This window comes from Sciurus carolinensis, chromosome 2 (genome assembly GCF_902686445.1).
Source record: "Sciurus carolinensis chromosome 2, mSciCar1.2, whole genome shotgun sequence".
NCBI lineage: Eukaryota > Metazoa > Chordata > Mammalia > Rodentia > Sciuridae > Sciurus > Sciurus carolinensis.
The window spans coordinates 81,453,850-81,475,905 of NC_062214.1; the positions used below are offsets into that span (position 1 = coordinate 81,453,850).

The window sequence follows — 22,056 nt, forward strand, 5'->3', positions numbered from 1 at the left end:
GGAAGATGGTTCTTCCAAGGAGAACACTTCTGCTTGACTTGTTACCCTTGTCACCTGCCCTCAGACCTATGTAGAACTTCCAAACTTGTCCTCCAGGGAAAGGAAGAAGTTTCCTGTCGCACTATTGAGAATTTACTTTGGAAACACCAAGTTGGAAGGTATCAGACTGAAACAGTTGGGAACGACTTGGATCCTGCCCCTGGATCCCTACTCCTTCTGTGCTACCCCAACCCTGGAAGCATCCTCACAGCGGAGACTTGGATGGAAACAGAAAGCCCACCCATAGCTCTCCAATGGGCAGGGCAGAGGGCGGAGCACGCCTCTGTGACGTTGGAGGGACACGCCCCCTGGGCGGGAGCTGCGCCTGCGCTGGAACGGTTGCCTCGCTCCCGGAAGTGAAGGATCTAGACAGAGCACCGCTGGGTCTGGGTGCCCGGAGGCAGCAGCGCTCGCGGAGCTTGCCCGCTGGCCCCCGACCGCCATGTCGGCCTTCGACACCAACCCATTCGCGGACCCAGTGGACGTAAACCCCTTCCAGGTAGGACCCTCCGACTCACAGATCTCTCTAGAGCCCAAGGGCCGACGCCCGGGCCTTTTTCGCCAGAGCCGAGAGACGTGGCGTAGGAGGGACGGGCTATCTGTCCAATGGGAAAGCGAGCTCTGAGGGTTGGCCTATCATAACGCCTGGGGGCGGGACTAACAGCAGGTGGAACTGCGAAGGGGGCGGGGCGCTGTAGCCTGGGAAGAGATGGGATTTTCTAGCACCTGGGGATATAGCCCCTCTGGACACTGCACTGCGGTGAATGGGACTGGAGCTGGTAGTCGGACCCTTGGGGAGAACTCTTAGTGGCAGGGAGAGTAGCAATTTGTGACTGTTACATTTCTGCAAAGACACCTGTCTTGAGTGACCTCGAGGTGACAGCAACATGATGAGGAACTTAGAAACCTAGTGGGATGGAGAAATGTGGGAAAACCCAAAGCACTCTCCACCCCCACCACCAGCAGCTAAACTATCATGTAAAGGAGAGTCCCTGAGGTTTATCAGGAAAAGAATGGGAGAGGGTAGGTAAATAGCTTAAGTTTTGTAACATTGAAGCCGATTCCAGTTGCCTCGCTATTTAAACATAGCCTTGATAAGAATTCCACACCTTGGCTATAGGTCTAGTTTGGGATGGGTTTTGGCCGGATAGGAGAGCCCGGGTTAGAGATGAGGGGACGCTGGAAGAGTCTTAAAGCACAAGGAATGTTGGTCTGATGGACCTGAGTGTAGGACAGGGTAATTGATATCCACTGTCCTATGAACTGGCCTGACCTTTGGAACAAACACTCAAGGAAGAAACGATCTTCCTACTTAAAGCCAAAACCTTCCTGCCTTTGAGCAGAGCACCAGGATGTTCTTTTACTAAAGTGAAAGGCTGGATGCCTGTTAGCTGCAAGGCGCTTGTGCCTCTTCTTTCCTGTCTATTCAAAACCAGTTCTAAGGAAGCTTGCTTGTGCTGACTGGTGATTTATGAGCGCAGATGTTTCTGCTCTGTCAGGTTGTCACTAGGCACATTAACTCATCCTGTTTGTATTTTATTTTGGTCATTGGCAGCTTCAAAGTTTCCTGCAGTTATCAGGGAAATCCTTGAAGGGGTTCTTCCTGTGACTAACAGCATGAGCTTTTCCACCTTGAATCCCCTTCAAAGGTCAGAGCAAAGGAGACTTGAACTAAATGATTACATATTATCAGGATAGTGAAAATTTTATGCTTTCTTTCTTGGTTTCAAGGTGACTTAGCCAATGAAAACCCTCAAGGCATATTTTGGTAGCTTGTTCCTTGTAACATTGGGGAATTCTGAACATTCCTCTTGAAGCTTAATGCTTCTTGACAGAGCCTTTGCAGAGACCTGTCTCTTATGTAAGTCATCTCTATTAGTTGGGTAAGGAAAAAAGAGTTGCATTTTTTCCTGTCAATGTCAAGGTTAGCTGTTTTGCTTTCATTATAAAACTGCTGTATAATACTAGAAAGGGCCAGTAACTTTTTAAATGAGTGGTATGTGTTGGTTTTTTTTTTTTAATGTTGTTTTCGTTGTTTTGCTTTTTTTTTTTTTTTTTTTTTTTTTGATCCTGTCAGGATCAAAATTTCTGCTGACATCAGAAGCAGTCAGCAGTCCAAAGAAGCAGAGAGCTTTTCTTCACTGTTAGCAGTAGGCAGGATCATTTTGACCTTTATTATTAGCTCCTTGAAAGTCTTAAACCACATCTCTGGTCCCAGAAATGATTGTGCAAACTGTGAGAGAAATAACTTCTGCATTCAAGCAAGACAGTATGCCCATCAGACAGCCCAGATATAGCAGGACAGGAAGCAGCTGTTGGCCTATAAACCAGCAACATCTGGTGGGGAATTCTATGAGAAGAAAGCTGGCTGGCTGTAGTACTGCTCCTCCCCCCTGCCATCCTATGCTGATTATTTATTTATTTATTTATTTTTATTTTTTAAAAATATTTTTCTTTAGTTTTAGATGGACACAATACCTTTATTTTATTTATTTATTTTTATGTAGCTCTGAAAGTCAAACCCAGTGCCTCACACATGCTAGGTGGTACTCTACCACTGAGTCACAACCCCAGCCCCAATTTTTTACTTTTTTAACTTTTTTTTTAGTATTGGGAATTGAACCCAGGGGCCTCTTACCACTAGAGAGGTACATCCCCATCCTTTGGTGTTTTGTTTTGTTTTGCTTTTGAGACAGGGTCTTCCTGAGTGGATGGAATTTTAGGTGTGTGCCTAATTTGTGGCATGCAGTTGTGTAGAGAGAAAGCACTTTGGAGCTGGGTATCATGGCAAATGCCTGTAATCTCAGGGACTGGGGAGGCTAAGGTGGGAGGATTGCAAGTTCAGAGCCAGCCTCAGCAACTTAGTGAGGCCATAAGCAACTTAGCAAGACCCTGTCTCGAAAAATCTAAAGAACTGGGGATGTGACTCAGTGGTTAGGCACCCCTGGGTTCAGATAGCTTTGGATATGAGGCCCCCAGTGTCATCCTTCTGATCAGAGCTTCCCTCCCTTTTCTTAAGATGAAATTGTCTGCTTCCCTGACTGCCAAGGCTGGGACATTGGAAGGGTGCAGCCCTTGGGAGATTGGGTGTGAACCCAGCTTCATTTACTTAAGGTGTTGGCACAGAGCTCAGGAAAGAGCAGGTGGATAGGCGATAGACTCCGAAACTGTCACACCTAGTCAGCCTCCAGAACAGTTGGGTTTTTTCTGTCTCCTCATATAATGAAGGATTGCAAAAAATATACTTAGTGTTCAGAGTCCATGGCTAACTGCTAGAAATGGGAACAATGTTAGAAATCTGTTTTAATCTTTTCAGTTTCATGATATGGAAACCAAGACATGCCAGGGTCACCAGCAAATTAGTGGGGGGAAGGTGCTTAGACCTGGCTTTCATTCTGAGGACAGTGATGTTTTAAAGTTGTTTTTTTTTTTGTGTGTGTGTGTGTGTGTGTGTGTGTGTGTGTGTACCAGGGATTGAACCCAAGGGTGCTTAACCACTGACCCACAACTCCAGCCCTTTTTATTTTTTATTTTGAAACAGTGTCTTGCTAGTTGCTTATAGCCTTGCTAAATTGTTGAGGCTGGCTTCAAACCTGCAGTCCTCTTGCCTCAGCCTCCCAAATCCCTGGGATTATATTTGTGTGCCACAACACCTGGTTGTTTTAAAGGTTTTTGAATCATTGGTGTTAAACTGTCTTGAGGTTATTTTACACCAGCTAAGGAAAGAATGTAACATCATTACTGTTGCTACCATTCTAGAAATGAGAAATGAGAGAACTGGTAGTGGTGAAAATAACTAATTATTATTAGCTAAGCTCTCCCCCCTCTCCTCAGTGTGAGAGGGATGAAATAATACAGATTTTATTGTGTGGGTTTTTTGTGGAGACAGATAGACACACACACGTGAATTCAGAGTCTTGAGTATGCTAACTATGTCCTCTACCATTGAGTTCAACCCTTGTTGTGCTTTTTTTTTTTTTTTAAGTTGTTGATGGATCTTTATTTTATTTATTTATTTGTATGTGGTGCTGAGAATGGAACCCAGTGCCTCACACATGCTAGGCAAGTGCTCTACAACTGAGCCACAGGTTCAGTCCCCCATGTTGTGTTTTTTTAGGTAGTACTTTAAAGCAGTATATGTTCTGGGTAATGGTAGGTTTTTTGTTTGTTTGTTTTGTGGTGCTGGGGTTTGAACCCAGGGACTTGTGCATGCGAGGCAGGCACTCTACCAACTGAGCTATATCCCCAGCTCTAGTAATGGTAGTTTTGAAAGGTGGTCAAATAGGTTTGGGAATCCCTACCTATTCCTTTTTTTCCCCCTGGTATTGGGGATTTAACCCAGGACACTTAACCACTGACCTTTTTATTTTTTTATTTTGAGACAGGGTTTCACTAAGCTATTTAGGGCTTTGCTAAGTTGCTGAAGCTAGCCTCAAACTTGGGATCCTCCTGTCTCAGCCTCTGGAGTCACTGGGATTACAGGCATGTGCCATTGTGCCCAGCCTATTCCATTTTTCTTGAAGATAACCAGTCATATTAGTTTGTTGAGAAATTGTACAATAAAGACATCTGCTCAACTTTATTTGACCCAGCAAATAAATAATAATTTCTCAGTTATTCAACCTTGAAACCTCATTTCTTCTTACTCTTGTGAAAGCCAGTGAAACTCCCAGTGCATCATTAATTTGACTCCCTATCCAAGTTCTTTATCAAGCCCCTATTCACACCTCATGACGTGGGCATGGGCTTTTATGATCCCTTCCTTGAGTGTGGTTATAGTTGGGATTATTAGAAAACTTCCTGCAAAGTAAAAACTGCATGTGGAAAGTTCAGTCACGAGAGTGCAGCAGAGGCTTACCAAACTCCTAGGAGGAAGCAGAAAACTGCAAGCCAAGTGTTGGCCATTTCACAACCTCCACTGGCACACCCTAATTCCTCTGTTAATTATGACATGTCTGCTTGGTACCTTCTGGGTATTTGGGTTCATGCTCTGGAGAGATTCTGGGGTGTCTGCTCCCAAAAGTTCCTGATAAAGTCTTATCAGGTATTGAAAAGATGGAAAGCTAAAAGGAGGCACTGTACTGTCCATTTTATTTTTCAGTAGTTCGTAAAAGTCAGACCACCCAGGCTAATGCCAGAGCTGCTTTCTTAGTTGGCCCTTTCGCTAGATTTTCCCAGACAGAGAGTGGTGATCTCAGGAGGGGGTGTAGAAGAGGTGGTGATGCTGAACAGAGGAAGCCTTTCAGTGTTCAGAGTTGCCAAATCACACAATCTCACTTTCACACATTGCCTCCTTGCAGTTAAAAGATAATCTCAGTGCTGTGACTGCTTCCCAAGGGTTTGAAACATTTCTCTCCTGTGGGAGGAGAGAGTGGTGGCAGAAAAGTGACTTGGGTGTGAAGAAAGTTACACGAAGTTCCCTGTATAGACATGAGGGCTTTGCAACTTCCCAGAGAAGGTTGGCTCCAATTTAACTGTAACTTTGGGAATTCTTAGAATCATTCAGTGGACCTGGTACAACTGTCCTATGGAACAGGAGCATTGTCTTAAGTAATTTGAGAATGTCAAAGTTTTTATAGCTTAATGCTAACTCCAGAAAGCTTCCCAGATGGGAATAGTCTTGCCTTTATGGTTTGCACCTGGAGCCAGGCTGGTTGTTAGAACTTGGCTGGAGATTGAGGTGAATTTGGACTTTATGCTTCTGATAAATTTTCTTTGGAGCCACTGTGTAGGATAATCCTATGTTCAGAGAATAGTAATATTTAACCAGGACAAACAAGGGGTTCTTGCCACTCATTTGGAGAAGAGAGCTGTGCACATTTGCAAGATGTGACCCAGCCAGTAAGTGCCCCTTTGAGATACTGACACATTTGTGCAGGTCATTGAGGCCCTGCTACTGTGCTGTGCAGGCCAGTGCAGGAGAGCAAGGTAAATGGGCACGTGGTCATTGGCCAGCTAGAGCTTCTAATCCAGCAGGAGAACTAAGAATACTTACTGATAGGACAGGACAGCATGGGTAGGAGGGCAGTGTGCAAGAGGAACTATGAGGAATGTTGGGAGGGAGGACAGAGCTGTACAGGTATACCCTGCTGTTCTGTCCTTGACCCTGTTTCTTACTCTCCAAATAGCATCCACATACCAGTGGATCCCAGATCCTGATCTCTCTCAACTCTCAGTCAGTATTTTACAGCTCCCAACTGGACCTTTCCTGCCATTTCAACCACATACAATCCATAGGTATCTCCAACCCAATTCAGAATCTTCTCAGATCCCCTCCCTACCCACCACACCCAGCCTGAAAAACTTGTTTCTCCTTTTCCGTAATCAGTTATCTTGGTTAATTGTGGCAGTGTTCACCAAGCAGTCACCCAAGCTAGCAACCCCCAGCTCCCAACTCCTTCCTTTTCCTTTCCTTCTTGCCCTGCAGTCCTTCCATCCCCCCACCAATCTAGAGTTCCCAAACCTGTGGCATCAACCTGAATAGGGTCTCTGGAGTCCCTCCTTCCTTCTCCATCCCCAGCTGCCCCCTCTTAGTTCAGTTCTCAGTTCTCCCGTGTTAATGGAAGTGTTCTAGCCAGAGCTCCTGCCATCATCCTTCCCGCACATTGCACTTTCCTCACTGCTGCCAGATCATGGCATACCTCACACATATCTGCTTGTTTCCCATTGCCTATAGGGTCAAGTCCAAACTCCTATACTGTGGCTCTGTCCTTGTCAGTCTGTTTCCTGACATTCCTGGCTTCTCTCCACACACCCCACTTCCACAGCCTCTGTAACCTTCTCCTATTTCCTGGACACTTGCAAGCTCTTTTTTGGGGCTAGAGCTCAGAGGTGCTCTACCACTGAGATACTTCTCCAGCCCTTCTTAATTTTTTTTTTTTTTTTCCTTCTTAATTTTTATTTTGAGATAGGGTCTCTTAAGTTGCAGAGGCTTGAACTTGGGGATCCTCCTGCCTCAGTCTCTGGAGTTGCTGGGATTACATATGTATGGGATTACATACCTGGCTTCTGCAAACTCTTTTTAAGATTCTACAGTGCTAAATTCCTTTCATTTCTGAAGATCTAACTCAGATACCAGCTCAGTAAAGCCTGCCCTGACTCTCCCTGCTCTCCTGTGATCATGCTACCTTTGCCCTTGCCCTGTGTCACAGTACCAGTCAAGTTCCAGCGCTGCTTCCTTGGCTCCTGTTTAATTCTCTGTGCTATTTCCTCTTGAGGGCAAGAACCAAGACTTTCTTGGTTGCCTCAGCCCAGAACCTGGTGTAGAGAAGTTTGTGTAAGGGAGAGGACAAACAGGTGGGAGAAGAGAGGTGACTGAGATTGAGAATAGACTGTTCTCTAGAAGGGGCAGCAGGTCCAGGAAGGCCTCAAATGCTGGGCCAGGCAGCATTTGGACCACTCTGTGCATTGCTGCCTCTGCCTTTCAGAAGTTTTTTAGTGTCTCTAACTCTCTTCTCCACCCCTTCTCTTTTTTTCTTTTGTGAAGGGATTGAACCCAGGGGTTCTCTATTATTAAGCTACATCCCAACCCTTTTTATTTTGAGACAGGGTCTCACTAAGTTGCTTAGGACCCCACTAAGTTGCTGAGGCTGGCCTTGAACTTGCTGTCCTCCTGCCTCAGCCTTCTGAATCACTGGAATTACAGCCATGAACCACCGTACCCACTGTGTGTTTTTGAAGTAAAAATAACATGATAATATAGAAAATTTAGAAGATTGAAATGAAGGCATCCATATTTCTACCAGTCTTTTGCAACCATTGTTATTTTGATGTGTTTTCCTGCCAATCTTTTTCATATGATTATTTTGAAAAAACTGTAATTTGGCATTTATATAACAAAGGCTTTTCTGTATTGCTCTGCTGTCTGCATAACTATGATTTTTTCTGGCTTTTCAGGCCTTCAAGGGGATATGCACCAAAACACACTTGTGCTCTGTGTCATTATTTTGTCTTGCTTTTTTTCCTTTTTGTAAATCCTGGTGCAATGAATATTTCCATAGGCACAGTTTTTACATGTTTTTGTCGTATTTCCTTGGAATAGATTCTCAGGTTCCTGAGGAGAGAGTTCCAAGGTTACTGTGGCTCTTCGTGCCCGGGACCCAACCAGCCCCTCTGGGGATGATAGCCTCTCTCATTCTATGACACTAAGTCTCATCTCAAGCAAATAGGACTTCACCAAGGTTCTAAAGTGTTGATGACTCTGCCTCCCAGAGAGAAAGATCTGAGTTTTTTAGTTCGTGAGATATTTCTTTAATGAGTTTATTTGGAGCTTGAAATCAATGTCATACTGGGAGCTTGCGGCAGTGGAACATGGGAAAGTAACTGCACTCAGGCCCAGACAGAACCTGTGAAATGAATGGAAGGAGATTTGCAAACCAAGGAGAGAAGTGTGTTTCACGGTCCTCGGGAGTAGAGCTGCCCCTCCCCGCTTCTTCTGGTGTCCTCACCCACAAGCTGTGTGGCAAGGCCCCTCAGCCCTGGGTGGTACCTGCCATTCAAGCCCTTTGCTTGCCTTCTTTCCGTCTTCTGGGACCCCCATCTTCCTCAGAGTCCTCTGGGGTATCTCCCTTCCCTCCTGACATTACTCTGCACCTCACTTTAATCCTCAGTACATTCTTGAGGTGTGTCCACTTGTTTCAGCTACCAGACTATGGACTTTAGAAAGGTAACATTGTGTCCTGATTGTCTTGGCGTGTTTCTTATACTGTTACTGTGTGCTGAGTGAAAAGAACTGAGTTTAGGAGTTTTTTCCTTGTTATAAGTTCAGTAAAGGGCATTAGCCAGTCTGAGTGGCTCAGGGGGTTTTAGGTTACTTCTCTTTTGTAGGTGAAACTTAGCCCTCACCATCCTTTTAAATAACTCCTTGACCCACTTAAGAACTAGTTGGTACTCAGTAAGTGGGAAAGAAAGTTGATGCCCTTAGCTTCCTGTTTGTGACTCAGAGTGAAAACGAATGGGACTGGTCAAATGTGACCCTTCCTTGAAAGACTGTCTGCATGTGACTTACCACATATGTTTCCCAAGAATCAGCTCTTTGAAGTCCAGTAAGGAAATGGAGCAGAAGCCCTTGTCCATGCTCTTCTGGAGTGGGGTTCATTCATTCAACCACACAGTAATGGAGCATCTTCCATTTGCCAGGTGCTGTACAGGCTTGGGGAACCCTTTCTCTCTTCAGATGTATTGTCCCTTGTCCCTGGAGGCAGACAGATCTGGATTCAGAATCCGGCATAACCACTGCCCCTGAGATCTTAGATGAGTTTCCCATCTCTGTACTTGAGCTTTTCTAGCTGCAAAATAGAAATACTCCTCCCTCATAGAGTTGTCATGAGGGTTAAATGAGGAGATATATGGCACTTTCTTAGCTGTAGTTCCTCAGCTGAGCCACAGAACACAGAAGCTGACTGGAATGACTTTTCTCAGTTCTTTCCAGAATGGATATAATATGTGCATTCTAGATGCACAGGAGAGAAATCAAGTTACTATAGATAGCGGATTCTTTAGGACCATGGGGCATAAGTCTCTCAAAGAAACAGGTTGAGAAAGGCTGGCAGAACCTTCTTTTCTGATGGATTGACACAGTGGCCAGTACTGAAGTGACTAGAATTTCACAGTAATGTGGTTATATGGTGAACCTGGCACATAATAGACATAGTAAATGTCAGCTTCCTCTCTCAGTTCCTCCACTTCCCTCCTTTTCTTGTCAGACCTTGAATTCTCTTGAAGCTACCCACAGCCTTCAGAGGGAACCCAGGTCTCCTCAGATGCAAAGTACCCACGTGTTTTACAGAGCGTTTTAGGCTTCTCTTCCCAGGCAAGGTGCCTCTGACCCTTGGAGCCGCTGTTGTACTGCATATCTGCTAGACCTGCCTCCTGGAGAAAGTAGAGGCATTTTTTCTCAAATCTTTACTGAGCCGCTGCTCTGCCTTGGATCCTTCACCAGGCCCCAGGAAGAGAGAGCCAGAAGGATGAACTAGTCCTCGATGTACTCGGCTGCACAGCATTCCCAGCCAACTAGTGGAGACAGGATCTGTTTATGATGAGCCTGGTGGAGGGCCCAGGGGCTGAGCCTTTAAGATTTTAGAAAAAGGAGGAGGGATCAGTGTGGACTCCCTCCCTCTCCATCCCGTTCCAGCATCCCCTCCTTGACTGTCTTTTGGGAGGGAGATAGTATCTCACCATGGGACTGGAGGTTGTCTATTAAACATGTACACCTTGGCCAGGTATATATGTGCCAGCACCTGAAATCGCTACCAGAGCTGCCCCTCTGTTCCTTTGTCCTTTGGTGACTCACACCTGAATAGCCAGTGCCTTGGCTGGTGGGTCTGATTTCAGTGACCTCGGCTTACTCACTCCACTTTGGCTAGGTATCTGTTGAATCTGAAAGGGAAACAGATACTGAACCCCAAAACTTCCTTGCAAGAAGCCTATTAATTCTGAGAGAAAATTGCTAGTTATTCAGCTAAGAAATAACCTCTGAACCAGTTCCTCCAGCTCCAGGTAGCCTCCTGAACCTCACCGTGTCACTTTATTCCAGTCACAGGAGCCACGAGATAAGAGGTAGTATCCAGCAGAATGGATGTGGTCACAGTGTCTGTTTCAGAGGAGGTTGGAGAGCAGTGGGGCTGCATGGGATGACACCCATCCAGGGACAAAAGTGAACGGGGCTGTGTACCTAGCTCTGGGCTGGGTCCTGGCAGTGGTCCCACAGTCTTGACTTCTAATTGCTGGCAGCATGGGTAGGAAGATAGAGTTAGTTAAAAAAAATAAAATAAAATAAAGAAATCGGCAACTGGGATTGTAGCTCAGTGGTAGAGCGCTTGCCTAGCATGTTTGAGGCTATGAGTTTGATTCTCAGCACCACGTAAAAATAAATTAAAAAAATAATAAGAAAGGTCTATCAACAACTAACAAAAATATTAAAAAAAAAAAAACAAAAAAAAACACCAACCAGGGAACATGTTCAAGGCTGACCCTCATCTTCATCTCTGTAAGTGTTCAGAATAGGGAATAATCTCCCTCTTTGAATCCTAGGACAAGTTATTTCATCATTTGAGTGCATGTGAGTGTCACTTTCTTCATGCCAATAAATGGGAGGGAGTTGTTCTCTGAGAGTCTGCGTTTGAAAGGAGAACAGATTCTGAGCTCCAAACACTTTAACCTTGTGTTGAAGAGTTGGGTCTGTGGAGGCTTCCAGTGGTGCTTTCTGGTGGAGGCAAGACTGAGCCTGAAAGACAGGAGCCTCTGGTCGACTGGGAGTGGGACTGGGAGTGGGATGCAGAGACAGGACTAGTGACAGCCTGGCACCCCTTATGATGTTTTTCCCAGAACCCTTGTGTGGCTGTGGAGCACCTGCGACCAGGAAGGGGAGGATGTAGGGTCAGGGTGAAAACAAATTGTTCCATGCTACTAGGGGTGTTACGTGGACAAAGAGAAGGACAGGAACCTTGGGTAGGGACCAGACCGGAAAGAGAGGATTAGAAACACAAGGCTGTGTTCTGAAGACATTGCACTTTTTGAAAAGAATCCTCCCCAAAACCAGAACAAACGGTTTTCTTGGTTTTTCATCTGAGCCCTTCATATCTCCACTCCTAGCAAGTATGCCTGATTTAATAAAATCAGCACTGGCAGCCAGCAGCATTATTTTTGTTCCAAGACCTTAAACTGTTCTTTAAAAAATAAGAGGAGCTGGGAACGGTGGTGCATGCTGTAATAGCAATGGCTTGAGAGACTGAGGGAGGAGAATTACAAGTTCAAGGCCAGCCTCAGCGACTTAGTGAGGCCTTGCTTCAAAAAGAAAAAGAAAACTTAAAGAAAAATATGTACTTTCTGTAGAATAATATATAAAATAGTACAGAAGGGGTTATAAAGTGACAAGTTACCCTCCACCTTCACCACCCCAACCACCCCCACTACCAAAAAAAAGAAAAAGTCCCCACTCCTGGGAGGTAAGTTCTGTGAGCCATCCTGCATCTGTAAGGAGCGCCTGCATGGTACTGCTTCTAGGCCTCAGGCTGGCTCTGGATGTTTTCTGAGAAGTCAATTGAGCTGAACCATTTATAGAAAGGGCTGGAGGATTACAGCTTCACTGTGGCAGGGTGTCCCAGAAGCCTGCAGGAGAGGCTTTTCGGGGCACTGGGCAGGTGATCAGCAACCACACTGCAGCCGGATGTCATGGGGTTGCCTGCTCTGGCCTCTCTCCAGGGCTCTCTCATCTCCTCTCGTGTCTAATGCCTCTTTTTCACCTTCACAGGATCCCTCTGTGACCCAGTTAACCAGTGCCCCACAGGGTGGCCTTGCTGAGTTCAACCCCTTCTCAGAGGTTGGTGAGCGTGCATGTTCTGAGTCCTGTGAACTTCAGGGTGGTGCCAGGGTCTCTGGGGCAAGAAACTGGCAGAGAAAGAAGCAGCTCTGAAACTCTGTAGTCTCAAGGGTGTAGTCCTAACATGAACTCAGGATGGGAGTAAGGATGGGGACATCATCAAAGGTTCTCTGCAATTCTGTCTTTGGGATATGTGACCTGGTCCCCTCCCCAAAGAGGGCAGAGCACTGGTGGAGATTCCTGGTTCCAACAAGGCTGGGCTTACTGGGTTAGGGATCATATTGACCTGAACCTGAGGCTTGTTGGCCAAGAAGCTACAGAGAAAGACCAAGAACAAGCCCAGGGGGAGTGCCCCTCACAGTGTGGGCTTGCCACTAGTAGAACTCACCAATTTCCTTCCTTCGATCTGTCCCACACAGACAAATGCAGCCACAACGGTTCCTGTCACACAGCTCCCTGGGCCCTCGCAGCCAGCGGTTCTCCAGCCCTCAGTGGAACCAACACAGCCAAGCCCTCAGGTACTGTTGACATAGGATCCTTTGGCCTCTCCTGTGCAGTGAGGGCAGACCCATGACTGAGCCCTGAGGTTGGTGGGGGACAGAGGGCCTTAATCACTGGCTCCCCTTTAAGGGTCTTCTTGCAAAATTCTTTGGAGCTGGTCATTTACAAGTGTAGGGCCTACTTGCCAGTTGAAGTCCTCACCGTCCTACTGCCACCACCAAAAAATAAATCTGCTCACACAGGCTGTGGTCTGTGGTGTATTCAGAGGAAGTATTTTCCCCGATTTACCACTCCAGGTCCTTTTGAAGCCTTTACCTTATTCTTTCTGTCTTGGGGCCCAGAATATCTTTATCTATTTTCTATTGCTCTATCTCTGTATCTGTCTCTCCCCCTCCAACTGTGCTGAGGATCAAACCCAGGCCCTTGTGCATGCTAGGCAAACACTGTATGTACCACAGCATTACACTCCCAGCCCATCTCTCTTGCTTTTAACTTCATTTATCCCTGCTTTTCTTCATATTATCCCTTGTCCCTTCACCAAATGCGGTGAATCTTTTCTGCCTTATGTCCAGCACTTCACTCGGTCAACTCCCAACCCTATCCCCAGGCTCCTACCTAAGGCTCCTTGCTGCCCTAAGAGTGTGGTCCACAATGGAGTTGTATGTTGCAGCTTCTGCCTAGGCAGGTCGGCAAGTTCCTGCCTGCCCGATTCCTGGCAGTGGGCGAGCTCTCAGAGAGGCAGATGCTACTAGGAGGAGATAGTATTCTCAGAGACAGCTACATGCGAAAGCTTCCGAAGGTAGGCCCAGTGTAGATGAGCAAGAGGGAGGCTGGGCACCTGGACCCTGCCCAGGCTGGCCCTAGAACCCTGTGGAGGTGAGGCAAGCCTTACATGCAGGGCGACTTTATTTCAGCAGGGTGGTGGGCTCCAGGGATCCAGGCCCCGTTCAAATGAGGCACAGACTTGGGGAGAGGAGGCTAAGACTCCATCAGTGTGGTACTGTGAGGTCAGTCCTGCTTCTGCCTCCAGTGCTTGAAGTTCACCTCTCAAAGGCAACCTTAGCTCTTTGGGGAACTCCTTTTGGTGAAAGGTGTGTATACACGTATGCCAAGTCTGTTATGCCAAGTCTGTTATTCTCTGAGATGACCTGCTCCCTAAAGAAGACTGTAGCAGGAACCTGGCCCAAACAGTGACAGGAGCCAGCAGGAACAGGGCCCTGGGCTGGACCAATTGGGCGGGTCCTGGCCCTGTTCTGCTCAGTCTCCCAGAGCATCACTGAGCTCACTCACTTGGAGGCTCTGCTCAGCCTGCAGAGGAGATAAAGCCTGGACTCTGCACACCATGAAAGCCAGGCAAGGCCGTGTCTCAGGGCCTGTCTGGGGAGTTTCCAGTCACAATTCAGGTGACCAGCTTTATTGAGATGGACTTCCAGAGGCAGCTTCTGGGGGTGGGCAGGGATGGTAGGGAGCTTAAATACAGATCCCTGGGGCTCTAGCGCTTGTGGCCTGCCCTCAAGTGTCTCCCCTCTGTGCTCACTGCTGGAAGCTTTGCACTGTTCCCGCTTCACATGCCCACTCTAGGCCGTTCACATGAGGCGTGGGTCTCTGGGTTTCTGGCTTCAGGTTAGTCTTTTGTGAGATTTTCTTCCCTTTGCTATTACCCCAAAGGTCAAACTGAACTCAACCCAGACTACAGTGTGGGGAATAAGGAGGACATCATGAGGGATTCTTTTCCTAGCTCAAGATTAGGGATAAGGGGAAAGGACAGCCCTATATTATAATAGCTAAGTGGCCAGAGGGTGGTGTAGGAGGAGTGGGAGATAGATCCCCTTGGTTTCTCTGTGGCGGTCTTCAGTAACTAAGACACTGTGGTACCTCCCTTGGGACTCCCTATGTGGTCTTCCCGTCTGGTACAAGGCGCCTCTGCCTGCCTTATTTAACTGACACTATTCCTCTATCTCTTGTGTCTGGCTGCCCCTTACCCATTCTCTCAGGCTGTGGCAGCTGCAGCCCAGGCAGGCCTGCTCCGGCAGCAGGAGGAACTGGACAGGAAAGCTGCTGAGCTGGAACGCAAGGAGCGGGAACTACAAAACACTGTGGCCAGCTTGCATGGTAAGGGAAGCTACTGGAGCCTCAGCTCACCCTGCCTGGCACAGGAGTGCCCTCAGCTCTGCACAGAGTGCCCTCCCAGCACTCGTCCTGAGTCACCTTCTTCCTGGGGTAGCCACAGAGCTTCAAGGAGTTCTCGGTCTTCTCAGAAGGGCACCAGTCCTAGGGGAGAGCAGTATATTGGAAGTCTAGAGACCTACAGTGGTAGACCTAATGGATTTAGATTATTTTTGCACTCCTTTCCAGTCCTGAAATTGTTTTCCTTTTTCTTTTTTTTTTCCCCAGTACTAGGAATTGAACCCAGGGTCTTATGCATTCTGGGAAGACATTACCACAGCTACATCCCTAGCCCTTTTTTAAAATTTAAATTTAATCTTTTTGGTACTGGGGATTGAACCCAGAGGCACCTTACTATCCCCAGGCACATCCCTAGCCCTTTTAAAATTTTTTTTTATCTTGAGACAAGGTCTCATTAAGTTGCTAAGGGCCTCACTAAGTTGCTGAGGCTGATCTTAAACTTGTGATCCTCCTACCTCAACCTCCCAAGTAGCTGGGATTACAAGCGTGTACCGTTTTGCACCCAGCCTGAAATTCTGGTTCTTGGATAGCATGGAGCACTGGTCCCACAATTTCTTGCTTATGATGATGACTTGCTGTGGGCTTGTTATTAATAAAAATAATCACTTAGGCCATTTAGCTATTTCGCAGTGCATTTGGGCTCCATTATCTTTGAGTGAGCTTATAGGTGTCTCTTTGGGAACACTTGTCCTCTTCCATCCCACTTCATGCTCCTGCTTGTGGTAGCCCCTTTGCAAGCTCTGGTTTGCCCGTAAACTGGCCAGCATGTGCACCTCTGTGCTCCTTCTGATGCTGGAACCTCATCTTGTTTTCTCTTTCCTCTTTCCACACAGTGAGAGAGAACAACTGGCCAGCCCTGCCCTCATGGTGCCCTGTCAAGCCCTGCTTCTATCAGGATTTCTCTGCTGAAATCCCTGCTGACTATCAGCGGATATGCAAGATGCTCTACTATCTCTGGATGTGTGAGTCCCACTCCTGCCCTCAGAGTTTAGGGGTGCAGTGGGGCTGTTGAGAGGCCTGTTTTTGGTCAGGTTGCTCCTCTCTGGTGTCAAGACTTTCTTCAGACTCCAGCTTTCCTGTACCTGAGCTGTGTAGGGAGGTCCCTTACACAGACTGCTCTCTATCTGGGAGCCTCCTTGAGAGGAGCAGTCCAGACCACTTAGCACATATAGTGGGACTAGACAGACTTCCAAGTCCCTGTAGAGCTCACTGCTCTAAAAGGCCCACTTTAGGTGAAAGCCTCCCTCTCAGGCCCCTAGGTTCCTAGGGATGAGGAAGGAAACTCTTAACTCTGTTGTAGGCCACTTAGGCCCAGGGGAAAAGGATCAGCACTGGGACTGTACCCCACCCCATGACCACTTCCCAGAGATCCGGGCTATCCTGTCTCATGAACTTAGTTTTGAGGTTCCAGAAAAATGGTCCTCTACTATTTAGCTTCCATACCGTATGTAGCTGCCATACAGCATGGACCTCACTTCCTCTCCTAGGGAGTGGCTTTCCCTGTCAGGAAGCTCTTTAGCCCCCTTGGCTCAGATTGTCTCTCTCCTCTCCCCTTGCCCAGTGCATTCAGTGACTCTGTTTCTGAACCTGCTTGCCTGCCTGGCCTGGTTCACAGGCAACAGCGCCAAGGGAGTGGATTTCGGTCTCTCAATCCTGTGGTTTCTGATCTTCACCCCCTGTGCCTTCCTTTGTTGGTACCGACCCATCTATAAAGCCTTCAGGTGAGTGGGACTGTGGCAAAGGGTGAGGGTAGGGCTGGCATCCCAGTAGTAGGTGATGGACCCCAGGCCTGGGGCCCCATCCCAGTCTTAGTGTATAATAGAGTGGTATGGAAATTTGCTTTCCCACTTCCACCAAGAGCCAGAGCAGACAAGGACCAGGAGCCATTTTCCTTAGTTGGACCTGACCTCTGGCTCTGAGCCCTGTCCACAAATGAGGCAAGGAGACCTAGAAAGGGGATATGGAGCCTCACCTGCCATCACACTGTACCCAGTCTAGCCAGCAGAGAGGTATTTCAGATGCTAGGAAGAAGGGGCCTCTAGAAAACATCCTAGTCTATAAGTGTGCTGCTCTTGAGAGTTGTCAAGCAGCTATTCCTGGTGGCTTCTCTCTTACGTTCACTTGTACACCCCAGTGATTCTTGGGTTTCTGATGAGTGCCAGTGCCTAGGCTAGATACTGTGAACATGAATGGATACACCTCACAGACCCCTAGGGATTTTGGAATTGTACCTCAGGATTGATGTTTTCAGAGCTGGGAACCTAGTAGGCTCTGGGAAATGGGTCAGGACCCAACTGCATGATCCCTGGAGGATACAGAGATGAAAGTGTTCAACCCTTAAAGAGGCTTAACTGATATTCCTACTCCCCATTCCCCAAATACCTTTTTGTCCACTCAGTTTTCAGGGGGTTTTATTGTGGTGGTGGTGTTGAACTCAGGGTCTCTACCACTAAACTGTATCCCTAACCCCAGGCCTATAGTTTTATTATTAGAGATTTATGCCTTTGGCTTAGATTTTATTGCCTGCTAGGAGATATGGAGTGTTAGGCTCTTTATATTTTCCTTTGGGGGAATGATTTTATCAGGGAGGGAGTAAAAGTCACCCCCTTTTTTTTTTAAAGAATATTTTTAGTTGTAGATGGACACAATACCTTTATTTTATTTATTTATTTTTATGTGGTACTGAGCATCAAACCCAGTGCCTCACATGTGCTAGGCAAGTGCTCTACCACTGAGCCCCAGGCCCTTCTTGATTTTGATGGTAGATATCTGTGTGTGTCCATGTGTTTATGTCCTTATGGACAATGTGACTAGTTCCCTGGGGCCCTTGCTACTTATCCATCCTGCCTCCTGGCTTCTAGTTAAGATAGATGTCATGCCAAGTAAGGAAGGCTTAGGAAATGACCTAAGCCCTCTTGTGACTTCTTATTTCTCTGTCTCTTCACAGGTCTGACAATTCTTTCAGCTTCTTCGTGTTCTTCTTTGTATTTTTTTGTCAAATAGGGATCTACTTCATCCAGTTGATTGGCATGCCTAACCTGGGGACCAGGTGAGACGTGGGGCATCACAGAAGGAAGTAGTAGGCTTTGAATGTAGGGCTTAGCCTCTCTTGCTCTGTGTACTAGCTCCCAGAGAACCCCATGGATGACCCCAATTCTACCACAGTGGGAGGGCTGGGTGAACCTGCCCCTGGATCTGCCTTGGGTGCTTTTCCTCTTCTTTACTGGTCACTGCTTACTATCTTCCCTTGCTTGCTTACTATCTTCCCTTGGCTTGAATCTTTAGGGTTGTATTCTGTGCTGGATTGCAGCCCCTTCCTTTTTTACTGTCACACCCTCCTGGAGGCTGAGGGATGTCCTCGTCTTTACAGACCCTGAGCTACAACTTTCTCCAGAGACACTGAAACTGTAGGAGACAGGGCCCGGCTTCCTCTGTAGTCTTCTTCCTGCTCTCCTCCCCGAGCACCTGGCTGGGTTGAGTTTTCTGGCTACCTTGGTCCTCAGCTCAAAATTATCCTCTAGAAGAAAAGCTGGGGTTGATGTTTGCCTGTCTGTCCCAGTGCTCAGAAGCACAGGCAGGCACTTGGCTGAGAGCCCAAGCCTAGAAGGGGGTAGCACTATTTTGGTCCCCTCCCTCCAGCACAGCTGGCAAATCCAGAGCATGAGGAAAGGGCTGGGTCCCCTGGCACTCAGAGCCAGCACCTGCTGTCCTCCCACCAGCCCGCTTCCTTCTCACCCTGCTTTTTCTAATCTGCCCTCTTTTCATAATCTAATTCCATTACTCTTTATCCTAAGCGAGATCCTGGTAGAAAGGCTGTGATTAATAAGCGCTGTTTGCCAGGCATGGTGACATAGCCTGTAATCTCAGCCACTCCAAGGCTGAGGCAGGGGGATTGCAAGTTTGAAGCCAGCCTGGATAACTTAGCGAGACTCTCAGCAACTTAATGAGACCTTGTCTCAAAAAATAAAAAGGGCTGATGATGTAGCTCCGTGGTAAAGTGTCCCTGGGTTCAATCCCCGTACCAAAATAATAATAATGATGATGATAATAACAACTGCTGTTCACACCCTGGACTGGAGTCAGAGGCTTGATTCTCTCCGGCCCTGGCCTTGCTCCTCACTGCCCTGCATGGTTCCAGCTGGATGCACTTTGAAGCCTACCCTTGCCTTTCTACAGCCCTTCTGTGACCATTTTCTAATTGTACTTCACCACGTCTTTCTTGTTATTTATTGTAAAACACATGTTAACAAAATTTGTCATTATATTTACGAATTTAACCACTGGGGACTGTACAGTTCTGTGGCATTTAGTGCATTCACTGTATTGCAGAGTCATTACCAATGTCTAGTCAGAACATTTTTATCAGCCCAGAAGAAAACACCATACCCTATTAGGAAGTCATTCCTCATTTTCTGCTTCCCTGAGCCCCTGACAGTCATTAAACTGCATTCTGTCTATGCATCTGTCTACTCTGGACATTTTTATATGAGTGGAATCATACACTGGGTGCCCCTCTTTGTGTGGTTCCCTTCATATAGCATAATGTTTCTAAGATTCATTCATGCTTTGGTATGTATTAGTACTCTGTTCCTTTGTATGACTGAGTTTGGTTTCATTGCATGGATAGACTACATTTTATTTTATTTTATTTATCCATTGCATGGATAGACTACAGATCATCAGTTGATGATCATTTGCATTCATTTCAAAATTCTTTTTGCTATTGTGAATTAGTGCTGTGAACATTTTTATACAAAATTTAGTTTGAAGATCATCTTTTGTGCATGTATGGGTTTGCATGGTGGAGGAGTAGCATGGGCCTGTCAGCCCTCAAAGAGGCCTGGCCTCTCTCAGACTAAAGGCTGTGGCCCACAGGGTGCACTGTACTGCTGAGAGATGCCCAGGTGGAAGCTGGGACATAGTAGCCAATTGGAAAAGAGCCCCTATGGGACTTCTGGGGCCCACTCCCACTTTGCCCCCTTTGGCCTCCTTTTCCATTTGTAGTGGTTGGATTGCAGCCCTGTCTACACTGAAGCAAGAGTCCTTGCCCGTGTCAGTCATCATGATGGTGGTGGCTGGCTTCTTCACACTCTGTGCTGGGCTCTCACTCTTCCTCCTACAGCGGGTAAGTGAGGGCCAGGCTACAGCAAGCTCAAAGAAGTAAGTCCTCTCTCTGCCTTTGCGAGGAGGGGTTCCCTCACCTCTGTAGTTGGGCTCCCTAGGACTGTGGAGGTCCAGCACATTCCTCCAAGACTCTGGGTGGACAATTAGGCAGAGTTGGGAGCCTGGGGGCTCCTGTGGGCATATAGCTGGAATTCCAATGACCATCACCCCACCCTCTTTCCCCAGGTGCACTCCTTCTACCGCCGAACAGGAGCCAGCTTCCAGCAGGCTCAGGAGGAGTTTTCCCAGGGCATCTTCAGCAACAGAACCTTCCGCAATGCGGCCTCATCTGCTGCCCGAGGAACCTTCCAGGGGAATTAGTCCTCCTGACTCTCCTCCCTCTGCCTCAGCCTCTTCTCTCGCCTGCCTTCTGAGCTGCACTTTCCGTGGGTGCCTTATGCAGTGGTTGTGCCCAGCACCGACCCGGCGGGGGCCTTGTCGTGACTCTTCCTCCTTCCTCAGCGACTAGCTCTCCCTTCCATGGGAGGGAAGGGGAGGGAGGGACAGGGACTTTTTTTTATATACAAGAGAAAAAAAAAATAACAAAGCTGTCTTTCCTTCTCTGGTGGTGGTTTGGTAGGATTCTTTTGTCTCACTGGAAGCAGCAGTGGGACTGAAGCTGTCTTCCCCCTGTACACACACATGGGGTCATTAGCTGGCCTGGCCCACCCTAGCTGGAATTTTCTACTGGCATCCTGGAACTCATGTCCTGGGACCATAGTCCTCCCCAAGAAGGCCTCTACCAGCAAGCATGGGGTCCCCACAGTCCTTCCCTGCTTGCCCAGGCTGGGATAAATCTCCCAAGGGTTCCACTTTAGGTGAGCTGCAGTCTGGATGTGTGGACAGGTCTGTTCCCCAGATGGTTCTGGAATGGTCTCTGGGTTTCCAGAGCCTTTGGTTGGTTGCCCCAGACTCTTCCCTGCCTCGTTATTCACAAACAGATTGATAACCCTTTAGACCCCCTGAATCCTCCTGATGTGTGTAACATCTTGTCCCCTCTGGCCCTGAGTCCTTTTCAGACTACGAATGTGCAATGGGGTTGGTTAAGAATTGGGGATAAGGAGGGAAAGAGGACATTGGTCCCAATTTGTCCTCCCCAGCCTTTGGCAGTCTGCTAGGAGAGTGGGTCTGAATGTTAAGGTGATTTGTATGGCCCCGTTTGATTTCTCACTCCTCTTAAGGTATCCTTTGCCTAAGCCTTAATCCTGCCCCCACCATTATCAATATCCAGCTCGTGAAACGCAAGGCAAGGGGAATCAGTCTAGAACTGTGTCCTTCAAGCAGGACCAATGAGCCATTTTTCTGAGGGTTCCTTCCACACCCAGAGTACAGTCTAAGTCACCTTCCATCACTTGGGATCTCCAGGAGGTGTATTATTGTGATGTGCCCCTGGGAGTCCACTGTAAAAGCCTACACCCTGTCCTGCGGAGGTTGCAGGAGCTGGTGTGTAGGCTGTGGGACTTGGCAAGCTGGCCCAGCCTCCAGCCTCTGGGTCCTGGAGCCCACCTGAGGCAGCCCTCAGACTGTCAGCCCACTTAGGCCTAGAGCCACTCAGTGATAATGACAGCAACCAGGGTTTTGTAAACTCCTTTCTGGTGTTTTTCTCCTCGATGTACAAATGTATATGTTATGTCTCAATTTTTGTGCTTAAATAAAACTAAGACATTTTCAGACAGCACTGGTCCTGATGTCTGGGGGATGTGGGAGGACAGTGTGGTCTATCAGGTAGGGGTTGAGGGCTTTGGCTGGTCTGTGACAAGTGTATAGGCCCCTTCCTCCAAAGAGAAAGGTAGGTAGGAAGCAGTGGAAAGGAAACTTGACATTTTCCAAAGGCATTGTCTTGTCCC

The 22,056-nt window shown here is 47.5% G+C and overlaps 1 protein-coding gene across 1 annotated transcript; it reads left to right on the forward strand.

The window, feature by feature from the left end:
- Positions 1 to 369: 369 nt before the first annotated feature.
- Scamp2 (secretory carrier membrane protein 2) lies at positions 370 to 21,880 on the forward strand. The gene is made up of 9 exons (XM_047540248.1): positions 370 to 538; positions 12,290 to 12,358; positions 12,778 to 12,876; positions 14,854 to 14,971; positions 15,880 to 16,008; positions 16,608 to 16,767; positions 17,994 to 18,095; positions 20,051 to 20,171; positions 20,396 to 21,880. Exons 1-9 carry the CDS (start codon positions 482 to 484, stop codon positions 20,528 to 20,530), a joined length of 990 nt encoding a protein of 329 aa, XP_047396204.1. The 5' UTR covers positions 370 to 481; the 3' UTR covers positions 20,531 to 21,880.
- Positions 21,881 to 22,056: the final 176 nt, after the last annotated feature.